General features: G+C 45.2%; 1 protein-coding gene across 3 annotated transcripts in view; it reads right to left on the bottom strand.

Annotated features, from left to right (window-relative positions):
- Positions 1–14,517, bottom strand: part of PREX1 (phosphatidylinositol-3,4,5-trisphosphate dependent Rac exchange factor 1) — a 121,283-nt gene extending 106,766 nt beyond the window's left edge. For 2 of the 3 annotated variants that reach the window (XM_054644446.2, XM_054644447.2), the window contains exon 1: positions 14,149–14,516. In XM_054644446.2, coding sequence (XP_054500421.1) covers positions 14,149–14,316 — 168 coding nt within the window. In that variant the 5' untranslated portion in view covers positions 14,317–14,516. Of the gene's footprint in view, positions 1–14,148 lie in introns of all 3 variants that reach the window. The other variant, XM_077187442.1, reaches the window with a different exon arrangement.
- Between the last annotated feature and the right edge of the window lie 2,113 nt (positions 14,518–16,630).

Raw genomic sequence — 16,630 nt, 5'->3', positions numbered from 1 at the left:
GCTATCTTTAAAATGAATGAAAAGGAAGGAGGTGAAGCCTTAGAAGATTGGAATTGTGCAGAGGGGTATGAAATCTACCAAAAATAAATGCTCTTGTCCCAGAGGACAAGTTTCTATGGTGAATTTCAGGATTAAAATACTTCTTTAATTCACCTTCAAACTTCAAGTCTGAACCTTGGAGATAGAAAATTACAGAGGAAGAAACTTCCCTTCTGTGGCATCTCTGAAGTTCCAGCTCCTCACCAAGAAAAAGAAGTGCAGAGAAGGCACATAAGTGAAATGTTCTAGATACTGACTTTCGTAACAACTTTTTCAAAATTTCACCTTGGATTCAGCTTGGCATTAGACAGTTTTACCTTGCTTGACCAAAGTGGTTTTTTCTAGTGAATGCTGGGGCATTCAAATCCCTGTACAGTCGTACATTCAAACCACAGACATTTCCACTTTGTTTCTGTCTTTTAAAGCCTTTGTGCTCAATGTGTGCTTGATTGCAGAACTCAGGCTTGCCCTTACTGCTTTAAAAAGTACTTCCACATAGTGCTGAGAACGATTTGTTTCAGCAGCTGGCACAGACACAGACTAGGCAAGCATGAAACCAGATGCCCAAGTGTTTGCACTCAGACTCGCCGAGATTTTAGCATGAGCATAACTGTTGAGACAACTGCCACTGAGTAATTCTGAGACCTAAGATCGCTTCTCTGTTTACATTTTTACTACTCTCAGAGTATTGGGAAAGCACTGACTGGCAGTTCCTGAAGGACCAAGACTTACAATCTACACCTTATGTTCACACAGGAACACTTTGGCAGGAAGACCCTCCCAGCACAATCTCCTGCATCCAGCAGAGGTTCTCCCAGAAGGGAAAATTGTTAGTGCCTCCCATCCCCATGGATTCTTTGTTTGTGCACAGAGACTGCCTCTGGTTATGCCTAACAGTCCTGGATTGAGCTAAGACCACCAATTCATCGAGTGCTAACTGCCAAGGATGTGTCAGCTGGATGTCAGAAGACTGAATTGAAGAATTAACATTCTTGTTGCACTATTTCACAAAAAAATTCACATCATTTATGTGACATCTTTTGCTCAGCTTTTTCTTCTAAAGGAGGTAAGAAATGGAGACAAGGCTCTGTTAGTTAGTTCATCAGCACCCTTTGTACAACATATTTTGCCTTTCTGCACCTCAGTTTCTCCATCTGCTAAATACTGGTGCTCTATTTTGAAAAGATCCAGCCAAAAGAAGTGCTGCATGAACCAGTATCTTTATTCTTAATGCACTTCACAACAAAATTTTCTTCTTCTCTAAGTGAAATAGTCTGAAAAGTTTCTTTCCACTGGTTTGAGCTGGTTTTTGATACCATGCTGCCCCAGCAGCTCGCCCAGAGCCACATTAAAAGAGAACTGATGTCATGCAGCCTTGCCTCCACACACCACCTGGACATGGTAACTGCTGCCACTGCAATTTAATTCTTGCTTGCTGTTTGCAAATTTCAGTTCCTCTGGCTGTGTGCTGTAAAAATTTTGATTCATACTTTGCTTTCCAAATATTGTGGCTTTTCTTGTGCAACTGCTTAAGAAAGATGGCCTGTATTGTGCAAAAGGATCTCTTATGACACAGTGCATGCACAGTATAACAGTCAAAGCCCCTTAAGAGCCTGGCTGTTCTTTCTAGCTTTATTTCATGTCAAGATGCATATTAGCTGTTTTTCAACAGAGGTCACAGTGGAAATACCAGATGTACCTTGCTGTTCATGGTTCAAATTCTACAAGCAGAAGGTGCTGATACTGCAAGGTGGCAGGCACCTGCTGGAACAGGCTGAGCTTTCCCAGCCCCTCCTGGCTCCTGCACCCCTCAGGATGAAGTCTGTAGAGGCAGCAGAATACCCAAAAGGCACTCTGCCAGGCATCACGCAAAACAGAGCATCACCCCACATATTCCCTCTTCTTTGATTTTCCTCTGCTACTTGGTATAACTGCAGAAAGCTTCCAGCACCCTTCACCAACAGGTCACTCCACAAAGCAAGTTAGCAAGTTTCATCAGCTTGATCTGTCCACCATGCCAAAAATCAAGATGAAGCCAAGCACACTTAGGGAAAGCAAGGCCTGCTTAACAGTCAAAAAGAGGAAAACACACATTTCTTCAGGGACTGTTTTGCTCACTGAGTAATTGCCACATTTGGCAAACATACAAAAAACCCAACCCAAACCAACAACAAACATCAAAGCAAAGTAATAAAAACTGTGCATAAGTGTTAATTTATAACAACAGGAACTGTCCACAGCTGATTTTGTCAGAGAACCACCATAGCTAGTGAATAGGGAAAGATTATGTAAGGATGTCATATGTCTTAGTGACCCATTCTAACCACAGAAGTGTTTACTTCAATGCAGAAGTATTGATCTGTGCTTCTTTTTGACTCCTTCCATTTATCTAAAACCAATACTCTTTCCAAATGTGTTTAGTTCAAAAGCCTGGACTATACTTTCAATTCCAGTGGTCCAGTTTTGTTTCTAACTGCTTTTGCTCTTGTTTCCTAACTTTAACGTGCAGTTATTCTGGCAAATGCTTCTTCTAAGTGTTGAAGAATGAATGCACAGAAGTGAAAAAAGCCATCTACAGGTAAGATTCTCTGTCCTTGCACAAGGGCTTTGCAATCATTGGAAAGGAAAGCAGTAGCAAGCAAGAACATGGAGGCAATGTCACAGCCAGAGGACTGAACACAGTACAACACTGGGAGCTCGGTGCTGGCAAAGTGGAACCCCTACTCAGTAAAAAGCCCAGCAAAACAGGTACTGCAACACTCAATGCACTGTATTTCACGTCCTCTCTACCATTTAATGACTAGGTTAAAAACTCCCATGGTACTTTTCTCTGCTATTAATAACTTAATTGGTAAATCTCACTTTTCACCTATACCTCCCAAAAACACTGTCTTTGGTCCATATAGCCTGAAAACCATTACTTATTTAGTGACAAGCTTGTTTTCAGAACATGTTCTCCTTGTGTGAACAGACAACTTGTGCCAGCACAGAGGATAGGACATGTATTTGTAACAGTGGTAGTTTCCCACATACATTTTAAAGAGCCAACAAAGGAGACAAACTCTGTGAAAAGTGTCTCCTCCCCAATATGCATCTCTCGTTTTCCTGTTGAGGGATCATGCCTCTGACAAACCAGTGCTCAAAGCAAATGCACTTCTGCAGCTCTTTGGAAAGCTTCCCCCACTGTTCTGCCATTATTGTCTTGTCAACACCCTCTCCTCACAAACAGCTGCTTCTCATCTGAACTGATTTCTGAGCACAGTTTCAGTAATACAACAAACAGAACCTCCAGCACCCAGAGGGATATGAGGTAAAAAATTATATGCAAGTGTCCAGTGATTATCATTTGAAGTCTTTCATTTTCTTCAATAAAAAAGGAAGTAAATAAAAGAGAAATGATCAAGCATCCTTCATATGAAGGACCAAAGTACCTTCAGCCAACAGTATCTCAGCTGACAACTGTCAATGTTGACACTGATTTGGGTAATTAACATCCAGTTCCTTTTCACACTGTCCTGAAGTAGTTGACAGCCATTCAAGCTGTATTTCCTTTCTGTCTCCTCCTCCACAGATTGAACAAAATAAAAGATCCCAAGTAATGATGGCAAGAGAGTAATGGCAAAAATCTAAGGAAGGCTGATAAAAGATATTTCTAGCATTTCTGACCTGGCACCTAGAACTCTCACATAATAACAAAGCATCAGAAGTAACACCACCCACATCAGCACCCTCAAGGAAAAGCTAGCACTGCGTCTGGGTGTGAGCTCCAATCTACCCGAATCCTGCTTTAGCAGCAAGTGCCAGAGCCTGGGGTGGGACTAGGCCATGCCTCCACTGGTGAGCCCACAGGGCCAGGACACGCACCTGAGCCTTGCAGTTCTGGGAGAAAACTGGGAGAATGTTTCTGGCGTTGTCTGGCCTGGGCCTGTTAGCATTGTCCCAAACAAGTGTCAGGCATGGTGCCAGTGTGGGCAGCCAAGCACCGTCCCAGGGGGCAGTCCAAATGCAGCCATCCTGCTGGAGACTGGAGTTCAGCACTACAAGGCAGGACCAGACCATGCCACAGGGCCAAAGAGTAAAGACTGGCACTGTTTTGTTTACTACACTTGTAGCCTAAGTCTCTTGCTGAACAATACAGGGCATTAACCACTGACCAGGTCTAACAACACAGATAAACTTTTGTGTCCACGCCTTCTCCTATGTGACCTACATATTAAATAGCACACAGCCTATTCATGTACACCTACATTAAGCTTGTCCAATTTTCCCACAACAACATGGATGCTATTTAAGAATCAGGTTTTAAGAGTCCTAAAAATTTCACAGCCTTCTGTTACTGCCCCTTCATACAAAATGGAAGGGGCAGTAGCCACCTTGTGATGAGGTTAACAGCCAAGGCTCCCTGTGAGGTGACACTCAAAGCAGTTGCCAGATAAAACAGAAAGTCCCATGGGATCAGAGACCTTGCTATGCAGCTGAAACCCATCTACCTACCTGAGATAAGAATTTGCATTTTAGTGAGTTCTTATCAAGAGTCTGCCACCTAAGCAAGGCCCTCCACCAGTGACACACACACTTTGAATATCAGGGAACTCCTCTCATTGTCAGCTTCCTCAGCATCCAAAATAACCCCTGAATGCAACCTTTTATGTCTTCCCCTCTTTCCTGACAAGTGTTTCCCTTATGTATCCCATGACAAACCATGCTAGGATGCCAGAAGCATGAGCAGGCAAAACTTTCAAGACAGAAGTGTTATCACTAATGTGATTTACTGTAGATAAAAGAAGGTGTAAGAGGGTATGGATGATGTTGTTAGGCCTTTTTTTTTTAATCTAGGCCCATTTTGTCATGTACAAAGGTAGTAAACATCTGGAAGACATTCGGTAAATTGAGAGTCATGGGTTAAAAGCTGTTTCTTGGTAAATTGCTCAGATCTCAAAGATAAGCATCACTCCTTGGTGGCAAGCTCAGCAGTCAGTGACACTGGTGCAAAGGACTGCAGCAACCTCTCTGCAGAAGAGGTGCTCGCAGGGAAGGGGCAAGCACTGTGCCTCTCAGGCATCAGCACTTGCTCATTCTGACACCCTGGGCCAAGGCATGTCAGCAGAAAGGATGTGGGTTTGGTGTCACTGGCAGCAGGCTCTGGTTCACAACTAAACCAGCAGCCTGATAAGTGCAAGCCAGGCTCCTGGCCCGATCACATCAAGTTCCACGCCCAAAACATACAGTGAAACAGCTCCTAACACATGCTTGAGGCAGGAGCCCTGGAAATGTGGGTCCTATCCCTTAGCTAGTGGTAACTTAACAACTGACAAATCCACAGGGAATATATAAACAGCACTCTGCCTATCAGATTGTTTGCTCCTTCTTTTTTTTTAATTGAAAGTGTATTACTGAGCTAAATAAATTAAGACTAGTCTACAAAGATTTTTTTAAGGACTAAACAACTGCATTTGTTAAAAAAAAAGGTGTCCTTATTTTAGATAAGCAAAGTGGTTTGGGAACCAACAAATTAACCTGTTGGCACAAGAAATGACCACAGCAAAACCAGAAGTACAAAATGAAAGGCTAAGAATGGTCACAAAATCTACTCCATGAGTCATGAGACATCAGATTAACTGCAACAAGTTATTATTTGTATGGCTGATATGCTTCCATAAAAATAATTTCTGCAGTAGGAATAGCTGAGAATACTGAGAATGACCCAGTATCCTCACGTGAACCTAAATGTTCCTGTAACTCAGTTCCACAGTCCCATCATGTCATACCAACTTTTAAATAATCAGGATTCAGAAATCTGTGGCCCCCTCTGCAACTCAAAGATACACGACATAAAATTGTCACTGTTTCCAGAACTGTAGGAAGTGTCAGTGTCATTGCCAGCTGGTTTGTAACAAGTTCTTGTGCTGATAGCACTGGGTGAAAGGGCAGACAGGCCTAAGAGGAGCCCCACAGTGCCAGAACAGTAAATTCTGTCTTTCTGTCCCTAGGCTTCAAGTGGCCTATCAGAGCAACATTCAGCTTTGGTCACTCGGTGTCTCCTGGCCTGACATATGGCATTCAGCTGTATAAGCAAGGAGGAAGACTCATTAGGAAGGGTGAAGGAACTGTTTTCTCATCACAGAGCTGTTTTCTCTTATTCTGCTCTTGAGAGCTGCAGTTCAAAGGGAGCCAATGTCTCTTCACATGAATGGCATCCACAGAAGGGTGAAGGTGAGATGCAGAAGGCAGGTGTTCTAACCCTGAGGTTCTGCCCCAGAACAGATCCACCGCAGTTCTCTATGTCTGCTACAGCTTGACTCAATCACACCTGCAGAGGTAGTGTGAAAGCTTTAATCATGCCCGACTGGGTAATTAAAAAGGACTCTTCATCTGCAGCAATGTTTAAATCCAACACTTTGCTGAGGTCTCAGGCATGTTGTTGGTGCAATCCCCAGTCCAAGCCTCAATTCGTGGCACAGAAGGGAAAAGCAGTCAAAGGTAGTGTTCAGTCTAGATGAGATGGCTTTGCAAGAATTGCATTGCTCCACAAGAAGTCTTTGTAACCAATTGAGAAAGGACATGGTTGCTTATTTCAAGTCTTTTCTTGTCACTAGCTGTACCCACTCCTGGTAACCAGGACAGGCTGCCATTTGCACAGGAATTTCAAGCATCATCAAAACCAAAAGATACACTGTCATTTACATCCTAAACCACACTACAAATGTGCAAGGCCTTTACCATTGCAGGCTGGAAATCCATTGGGGAAACAAAAATAGAAAAGGGATTCTACAGCTGGAAAGAAGACAGAAATTCATACAGTCCCTTTATGTTTTCTTGTAAGAGCCTGAAGCAAACAATAAACAGGCAACAGAAATAAGTAATTTCTTGAAAGCTTAATCTGTCCCAGACTCATCTGGGTGCCCAAAGGCAGACAATGCACTTGGGAGATCCTACTTTTTCAAGCCTCAGAATCCCTCTGGGAGTGCTGGGATGTGGAAAGGGGGAAAGGGGGCCTGCAAACACATCACCCTCTACCCCTCAGGAGGGTTCAGCGTTGCACTTCCAGGGCACCCACAGGAGTCTGAATACCTGACTGCTCCCATAAATGCTTTATGCTGACACCCAGTTGTTGGTGTGAGCAATGAGTTGCTCCCAAATGCAGGTACAAACGCAGGCAAATCTTCCTCTCCTGTGACAATAATACTCTGTATACTGTACAAAACCTGTAAGTAATCCACTGCCTCGCTTGGTACTGCTAAAGCCTTGGGAGTGCCTTGCACCTGGTGTTTTGGGCACTAGAGTTCAGGACACAAAGAGATTACAGAATCCAGATAACAGCACAGGAATTATCAGAAGTAAAATTAAATAGTTTTTGAGAAAGAAAATGAAACAATTTGACAATTTAGCATAATCTGAAGCAAAATGTGAAAACATTCTTGAAATATTTAAGCAATTGACACAAAGGAAAAAAGAGCACTAGAAGATTAGACATTATGTTAGGCATTAAGAAGACATCTTTAATACTAACAACATCTAAACACCAGGATAATCCATCAGAAATTAACATCTTTCCATATCAGAACATGATGGGATGGTTTGTCTAGATTCTCTCCAAGGCTGCTTTTCATGATTCCATGATACAGTGTAAAATTTCGTTTCTCCCCCCCTGCGAACCAGTACTTCTGCCTATGGCACAAATACTGTGTGACCTAGGGAGTAGAAAATTATCAAAGCTTTTAAACTTTTTTGCTTCCTAGATTTAGGGACAAACCAGTTTCCCATAATGAGTATCAGTCTGCTTCCTGCAAATATCAGCTGAAAATGCTGTAAAATCAAACATGCATCCAGCTATGTATGGAGCAACTGCAATACTCTGCTCTCTGCGATGCTTGGTTCACTTTTTGCTCTCCATGCCCTTTCTACCAGAGCCCAGGGCCTTTGTCCCTCCCTTGCCTCAGCTCCCACAGCGCTATCACAGGAGAGGTTTGCTGCAGAGGCACCAGCGTGGCTCTGGGAAAGCCCAGGGCAGCCAAGCACTCCCTCCTCCCTCAGAGATCATGGCACATGTTCAAACAGCAACTGGCGTGCCTGAAATGAGAGGGAGGGACAAACTGCAAAAGGGCTGATTGATCTCAGCACAGCAGCCAAGAGCAGGGAGACATGCAGAGCCAGAAAGAGGTCAGACACCTCATTCCAAAGGATGGAACAAGAGCAAAGTAAGTCTGAGATAAAGGGTAAAAAGGGTCAGATGCACACCAAGCTGGAATGAGTTAAGGGAAGCAAAGAGGAATTAGTTTCTCACCTGTATGGCAGAAAACTGGTGAAAGTACACAGGGGATTTATTGATATTTTCTCACCATGGAAATTCTGTGAGAGTGCAAAAAGAATAAACACCTTTTTTCACATAAAAACCCTCTGAACCCCTATGTAACTGATTTGTAAAGCCTCACTGCAAAAGGCATGGGCTCAGCACACTATATTCAAAGCGACACACTAAGTTCATACAGCTCAGAGCAGGAGAGAACCTGGGTATTCTGGATCCTCCAGCCCTGATCTTAGACCCATGGCTGTAAACTGCGCTCTCTAGACCACAGGCTCAGAAGAATAAATATTTTCAGAGCTCTCTCTTTGCTTTGTTTTGCTTTTCAGTGTCTCACTTTTGCTTCATCTATCTACATCCAGATTGTTTTCTTCACTTTCTTTCTTTGTATCTGGAGTAAAAAAACCTTTTAATCTATTTGCATTTCAGCCTTTAGCTGCTGATTTTGCACTACATTTGGTCTAAATAGAGAACTGTACTAATAGAACTGCCAACCTCAAATTCAAGAGTCAAAACAACAGCCCCCAAAAACTCAGAAGCATTTTTGTTTAGCTAATGTTCTATCTTCAATTCGTGCTTTACAACCAGAAAGGCTACAAACATGTCATTTAAAATTAAATCCGTGATCTTCCTCAATTTGCATGCATCAGGAACCAGACTTAAAAAAAAAAAAAGCTCTGTGACTTTAAAACTAAACAGAACATCTTTTGCAGTTCTAACAACTGGCTGTAGGTGACCAACTGACCCAAAGTAACAGATCAGCAAAGGTAATTTAGATCACTTCCAAGCAATTTCCTTTCCCATCTCCTTCCTCTCCCAAGAATGCTCTTTTAGCTGTCTCCTAATAAAGAAGCACCATTACCCAAACCATATGGTTCACCTTCCAGAATCAGTGTTTATCTGTATCTACGGAGGGTGAACAGGCAGAGAACAGGGTAGGACAGGAAACCACAGCTCACAGCTGAGACAAATGGTCTGTTTGCTACTCTATTAGAGCATCAGAGCCTCATCTGGGATGCAAACAAGATTGTGAAATAGAAAGGGAAGGAGCGGGGGGAAGACCAAACAAAGCCTGTGATGCTTATCATGTTTCAAGATGGGTGGAGTGCAAAACCCAGAGACAGATCAATTACACCTACAAGGCAAGCAAGAAAGAGGAGCAAAACACAAATATTTTGAGTCTGTAGGATGTGGGCTAATTTATGTGATGGCACATGTCCTAATGTACCATTTATAGAATTGATAGGATTGAAGAGGACTTCTAATTTTCATACAAAAATAAAGGAATGCATGACAATAAAACCTAAAAGTAGTATTGGTACAATTACTTGTTCAATTTGATACCTATCTGGTAACAATTCACCTTTCCTACTGTTTTCATGCCTGCACAGAACAAGCAGCAATTGCTCAAGCTAAAATACATCCTGTCATTCTGACATTAAAATTAACAAGTTGATGGTTTGTATCTGGAAAGATGAAAGAGACATATATATACAATGTAGAGAACTATTTGGCTTTATATATTTGCAATTATCTAAGCTGTGGGAGCTGCATGTGCAGGTTTGAGCTGAATGTTCGATGAGATAAATGAATGTGAGGGAAAAAAGTGATGCAACAAAATACCTACCACTGCAACCCAGCGTACTGGATAACTACTGCTCCAACACTTCCACATGTAATTCATGATTATATCTACAAAATGGTAAAATAACCTTTTAAAAACCTGACTGCCAACTGCTGTGTGTTCACCATTTCATCTGGTTTTAGAATGATGGTCGACAAGTATGTCTGAAATCACTCAGGGCTCCTGTGTCTCCTTACTTGAGAGCTGGTCTTTAACTACTGAAATTAGTGTCAGATTTGGCTGGGTTTCTGTGGAATGACCACAGAACAGTCAAACACACCACAGCCCTTCTTTCCCCAACAAACTGCGCATGACTTCTCTGCACCAAGTGACACTCAAGCAAGAGCAGGCACCTAGAGGCTGGCTGAGCCTGAGGGCTGCAGCCTGCAGACACTGCACCTCCAGCAGAGCGCTGGCAGCCCCACATTCCTGCACAGACTGCATGCCACCAGACAGGTGCTGGCATTTATCCAGCGGGTCACTCAAACTAAAACCACCTCGTGGGATCCCAAAAAAAAAGAAAGAGGTATTTACAAAATTACATAGGACAAGATAAACTTTCTGTAGATGTTACAGAGTTAAAAGAGGCCAAAGGATTAATTGAATCTTAAAGCTTGGATACTGAAAATCCTTATGGTTTATGATCACACCAGAGACTTAGAACAGAATTATCTGTCTTTATGCCTTTGACGTTTATCTTACTCCTGAAACTTTTACTGAAGTTCCATTAGGTCCTAACAATTTTCCACTTTGCTTCTTCTGTGATCAGTAGTTCTTTAATGATGTTAGCAGCAATACATTTCCATCTGCTCCATGCAGTTCTCCCTGCTGCTTAAAAAGTTTGTCTGTGTAATGTACTAGTACAGCCAGTAACACAGCTGCATATCTGCAGTATTGTCTATTAATACTCCTGAGTTACACAGCATTTCTTCAAGAATAATTCCATAATTAGCAATAGTACCATCCCTGCTTAACAAAATGGCAAACAAAATAGGACACCATATCGTGTGTGTATATTCGTAACTAAATCAGTAACTTCAGGTCATCAGCTCTGAGCTGGTAGAAGAGAGTTAGAACTCCATGTTCCATCACTTTAATTATTTAATTATTTAATTATAACTTTAATTATGCTTTATATTAAACTTTACATACTCACTTTATTAATTTATGAAAGCAAATTATGGACCACAATCTTTTAGGTAAAGCAAATAAGGGCTGAGTCCTTATGTTAATAATGAACCTATTTTCCCCTGCATCTTAGTGGGAAAACATTTCTAAATATAGAAAAAGAAAAGAAAAAGGAAACCTTTCCTTAAACATGATCATATATTCATCTCCTAAAACAGATTAAAATACTGTAAGTGAACTGAGGTTATTTTGATTCGTTTGCAAACACATAGTATTAAATACTTACAAGATTCTAAATAATTAAGAGATTCTTGTACATTACCAGGGAACACAGGAAGCTGCTGCTAGCAAGCATCTTCAGTGCTGTGAATAAACCCATAGAATTTAGCTGTTTGCTTTTTAAAACATTGTTTATTGAGAACACTTAATGAGGACTAGGGCTTCAATAGCAAATATTTAACCAAGAGCACAGATTCCCTCATACAAGCACAGCTGTCTCAGCCTACTTGGGGGAAATTCATTTTGATAATAAAAGATACGAGCTTTAGCCTTCCTTTATTTAACCCAAGCTATCGACATTTCTTAGGCAAAGGAACCCATACCCCACATCTGTCTCATCTCCTCTTTGACAGGAACAAATTTCCAGAAGATCGGGGTACTGCAGTTCTCCTGCACAAAACAGCAGTCTTTCAGGGCAGCTAAATAACATCTGGATCAGATGGAGTACAAACCATTTCAGTACAATTCACACTAAGGACAAACCAACTCACCTTGCCAGTCACACTGGAGTGTTAACCGGGTACATTACCCCAGGCAGTACAAGAGTGTACGTTTATTTTGCACTGGGGAGGTGCTGCCCACACAGAACACGAGCTGGGGAAACAGAGATCCAGTGGCAAGGAGGGGTGGCTCCTGAGCAGGGATGCCAGCACGCTCAGGACAGCCAGCAAACAGGAGCTGGGTGGCCTCCTGTGAGGCCAAGCACAGCTGAGAATACAGTCCCAGGGCTACAGCAGTACTTTCATCAGTGTCCTAAAGCTAAACTTTTGCATCTAGTCCCAGGGATTATATAGATGATGTTATCCTTGCACGTTGTATCGGCTGTCCAGTGTGGGAGGTGGGGCAGAATTCTTTCTTGTGGGCTGTTTTGTTAGAAGGATTAAGTTATGGCCATCCACATAATTTATGCAGAAAATATTTCACACTCCAAATTTTATTTTTAAAAATTTCACCCAGCTGCTGCTCCTTTTACCCTCACATGCTGCAGTAGATCCTCATTCTCCTTTCCTTGGGGTTAACAACATTCAGCTTTAAGAAAGCAGTTGTACAGAGATTCAGTCCATAAGATGTAGGTCAATGACTGAAGAAACTGACATTATTTAGGACAGCACATGAATATTTGACATGTGCACGAAGTTAAGCCTGTGTATGAATGCTGCTCATAACTAGGGCCCAAAGATGAAGAAGATCCTATCCCTCGGTGCTTTAATTACTAAATTAATTACTAAATTACTAAAACACAAATTCCGTAGGGAGGTAAAGCTGCACTTCCAGAACCAACACCACAAGATAATACTATAGCCACTCTACACCTGGTGGCAAAGTGCCTCAGAAGGGCCCTAACTGCCAGCAGTGCCAGCCAAGACTGCAGCGAGTGCGCTCCACCAGGACCTTCCCCTGCCATCACCTAGGGCACATTACTCACTACTGCTCCAATGAAAACTGCCAAGTTAACAAATACAAATCAATAAAAGACCTGTTTTGTTTTTTTAATACATGAAAAACCCATTTAGCTAACACTATGAATACATTTAGCTGTAAGAACTGGAATTAAAAATATATGTAGCTTGAATCTACCTTCTAGCCTGCAGCTAACAAAATCTCAAATTCAGTACTTAGGACAGAGGAGTTTTCTGACGGATTTTGGTTTTGTTTTGTTTTGTCTGTAGGGTGGGGCTCTTCTACATCTTAGAAGAAAACCTCCTTACACTGAGACAGAACCACAGTTCTAAATGAAGCTAACTGGCACTTCAGTTGGAAAACTCAAATTAAAGGCTCGGAGTTCAATTACTGGCGAGAGAAGAGGAGGGTTCAAGTAGAGACCAGTTCATAAAACAACCACATCCTTGTCATTTATCTTTTATGTTAGACAGTTTTCCACTTTGGTGAATCTGAAAAACACTGAAGACAAACTAATTTTAAAAAACAAACAAAGAAAAATCTTGCCAGAAGGACAGGTCAAAAGGCGCCCAGGGTCTAAGCGCTTTTAGATGAAACCACAGTTTAGTCTTTATCTAGAAAAACACCAGAAAGAATTTCTGCCTTTTTAGAAACAACCTTTTAGAAATCTCTGCAGAGACTTCCTTTGCTTTGATTCTTGATCGCTGTGTGATCACTAGTTTATTTTTCTTTTATATCTATATCTATTTGTTATCGAGAAACTTTTACTACGGGCTCTTCCAGTTATTTGCAGGAGTGTGGTGGTACACAGATGAATTCCACATTTAGAACCTACATAGGGAAATGGAAATATCCAGATGGATTTTTTTCTTCTGAACTAGCCCGTGAATAATTTCAGAGGCAGGTATAATTGCTTCCACATGCACAGACACACCCGGCACAATCACAAATTTATGTTTACCATTTAACAAAGATACATGTACAATATTTATTTATAAACAACTGACAGTAAGGGTAGATTTTCCAAGTGAGCGTAAAAGGAACTTCTGAACAGCAACAACAACCAAAGGGAGGAGGCATTCTGAGAGCAGACCCACTCCTGGGTCGGTTCCTGCCGCCCCGCTGGGCCGGGAGCGCGGCGGGGCCGGGGGCGAGAGAACCGCGGCTCTGCCAGCCCCGCGCTGCCGGGCGGCCCCGGCCCCGGCCCCGGCCCCGGGCCTCTCCGCAGAAACTCCCTCTCGGCGGAGCGGACCCGGGCGCTTCCACAACTTGCAGCCCCCTCGCAGGGAGGAGCCGCCGGGAGGAGCCGCTGCGGCCGCCCGCCCGGCCCCGCCGTGCCCCCGAGGGCGCTCCCCAGCCCCGCGGCGCCACTCACCGACTGCAGGAAGCGGAGGGTCCCCACGTAGTCGCGCTCGGTGCTGAGGATCTCGTTGAGGACGCAGAGGCGGAGGCGCAGCTGGCGGTCGGTGTCCTTGGGGCAGCCGGCGGGCTCGGCGGCGCTGGGGGCGCCGGGTGGCGGCGGCGGCGGCGGCGGCGGCTCCATGGTGGCGGCGCGGGCCGGGCGCTCCGCTCCCCGCTCCCTCAGGAGCCCCCCATGGCCCCCTCGGCCCTGCCTCGCCCGCGGGCCGAGGCGTTACAGGAGCCGGGCGCTGGGCGAAGCCCGGCTGCGGGACATGCCGGGTTAGCGGCGCGGCACCGCTGAATAGAGCGCGAAGGGAAGTCCCGGTGGCGGGGGGGAAGGAGGGACGGGGCGGGCGCAGGCGGCGGAGCCCGGCCCCGGGGGCCGGCGGAGGGCAGTGGGGCGGGGCGACAGCGAGGGCAGTGCGGCTTTGTCATCTCCGCGTCCCGCGCACCCTCGTAGTCGCCTGTCCTCGGCTCCGCGTCCAGCACACCCTCATAGCCGCGTGTCCTCCTCGCACGCAGCCCCTCTCACGCATCGCCTCTCATCCGCACCCCCACATCTCCTCCCACACGCACTCCCTCACCCCCGTGCGCTGCAGACCCCACACACCTCGCCCTCGGCCCCCCTCCGCACTTCACAGTGTGTTGAGTTGCTGCACAGCCCGCGCAGAGCGGTCACACAGCGCAGCGCGGTCACACAGCGCGGTCACACAGCGCGGTCACACAGCCCGCACAGCGCGGTCACACAGCGCGGTCACACAGCGCAGCGCGGTCACACAGCGCGGTCACACAGCCCGCACAGCGCGGTCACACAGCGCGGTCACACAGCGCAGCCCGGTCACACAGCGCGGTCACACAGCGCAGCCCGGTCACACAGCACAGCGCGGTCACACAGCACAGCGCGGTCACACAGCACAGCGCGGTCACACAGCGCGGTCACACAGCGCGGTCACACAGCGCGGTCACACAGCACAGCGCGGTCACACAGCGCGGTCACACAGCGCGGTCACACAGCGCGGTCACACAGCGCGGTCACACAGCGCAGCGCGGTCACACAGCGCGGTCACACAGCGCGGTCACACAGCACAGCGCGGTCACACAGCGCGGTCACACAGCACAGCGCGGTCACACAGCACAGCGCGGTCACACAGCGCGGTCGCGCAGCGCGGCCGGACACGGGGCTCACCCCACGGCACACGGACACAGCACAGCGCGGTGAACACACCGCAGCTTCCCGCACGAGCAGGGACTTGCCCCCAGCCCTACAGGCCCTACACCGCTAAGCGGGGGTCGCACAGACGCCGCCGTTGTCACACAGGAATGCACACAGCACAATGGACACAAACGGGCAGAAATAAGGAATCACAGACTTCCATGCCAACAAAGAATAAATGCAAAAGCAGGTTTCATCGCTGTGAATCCAAAATGCAGAGGTTTTAAGTTAGTTGCAACTGCTTGTGCAAAGTGAGTGCGCAGCATAAGGGCAGAGATGAACACAGAAGCAGGCTGCGGGCTGCAATTCAGCACTACTCCCCCCATTCCCAGAAGGCTAACTTGGTTCGTAACGGTGGAGATTCTCCCAAATATCTTCATTCCATCATAAGAACACTGCCAACAGACTACAAATACTTCTTTTCTTTTCTTTTCTTTTCTTTTCTTTTCTTTTCTTTTCTTTTCAATTAGGGAAAAAGGTCTCAAGAGGAAGATTTAAAAATGTTAATAATGTGAACTCCTAAGAGGCATAATAATAGAGACACTTATTGGACATACTACCTTAAAAAGTAAACTTAACAAAACGAAATGTAACAAATAATGTAATAATTGTCATCTTCCCCCAGCTAAACCAAAATATCTCTTGAACTTTTTTTATCTCAACATGCGCTTTTTTATTTTCTCACTGATCATTATTCTGGTTTTTAAGTTTTCTATTCAGGAATAAGTCTAACACGCCCAGTTACCATCTCAAGGCTTCATAGATATCGCATTACATGGAATGAAAAAACAGCTCTGGGGTCAAGACACAGTTGCAGCAGGCTGCAGGTCTGCAGTGTAAAGAAAATATCTCAAATGCTTTCAGCCCTAGGTGTGGAAATTGTCTTTATTAAATGTCAATATTTTATTTCCCCATGTCTCCTAATGAGGTAGTCTTGGGTCAAGGTGTGCGGTTACCATGGCTCTCGTGATTCCCTGCGGTAGCACCTTCTGCATCCTCATCAGTGACGAGCGTTCCCCCACTCCGAGTCAGTCTGAAACCATTGTTCGAAAGGGGACAGAAGGCGTGGGAGAGGCCTTGTCGCCCTGAGTGCCGGGGTCCCGGGGAAAAGCCCCGAGGGAGGCACCGGCCAGGGGGACCGGGCTCAGTGCCGGGGTCAGCGGCGCCCAGGAGCGCTCCGGGCTGCGGGGAGCGCGGCAGAGCCCGTCTGGGACATGCGCAGGGAACCACAATCTCTACGAGG

This window comes from Agelaius phoeniceus, chromosome 17, assembly GCF_051311805.1.
Source record: "Agelaius phoeniceus isolate bAgePho1 chromosome 17, bAgePho1.hap1, whole genome shotgun sequence".
NCBI classification, from domain to species: domain Eukaryota; kingdom Metazoa; phylum Chordata; class Aves; order Passeriformes; family Icteridae; genus Agelaius; species Agelaius phoeniceus.
The sequence above is the reverse complement of the archived record's forward strand: the minus strand, read 5'-3'. Positions and strand labels throughout refer to the sequence as shown.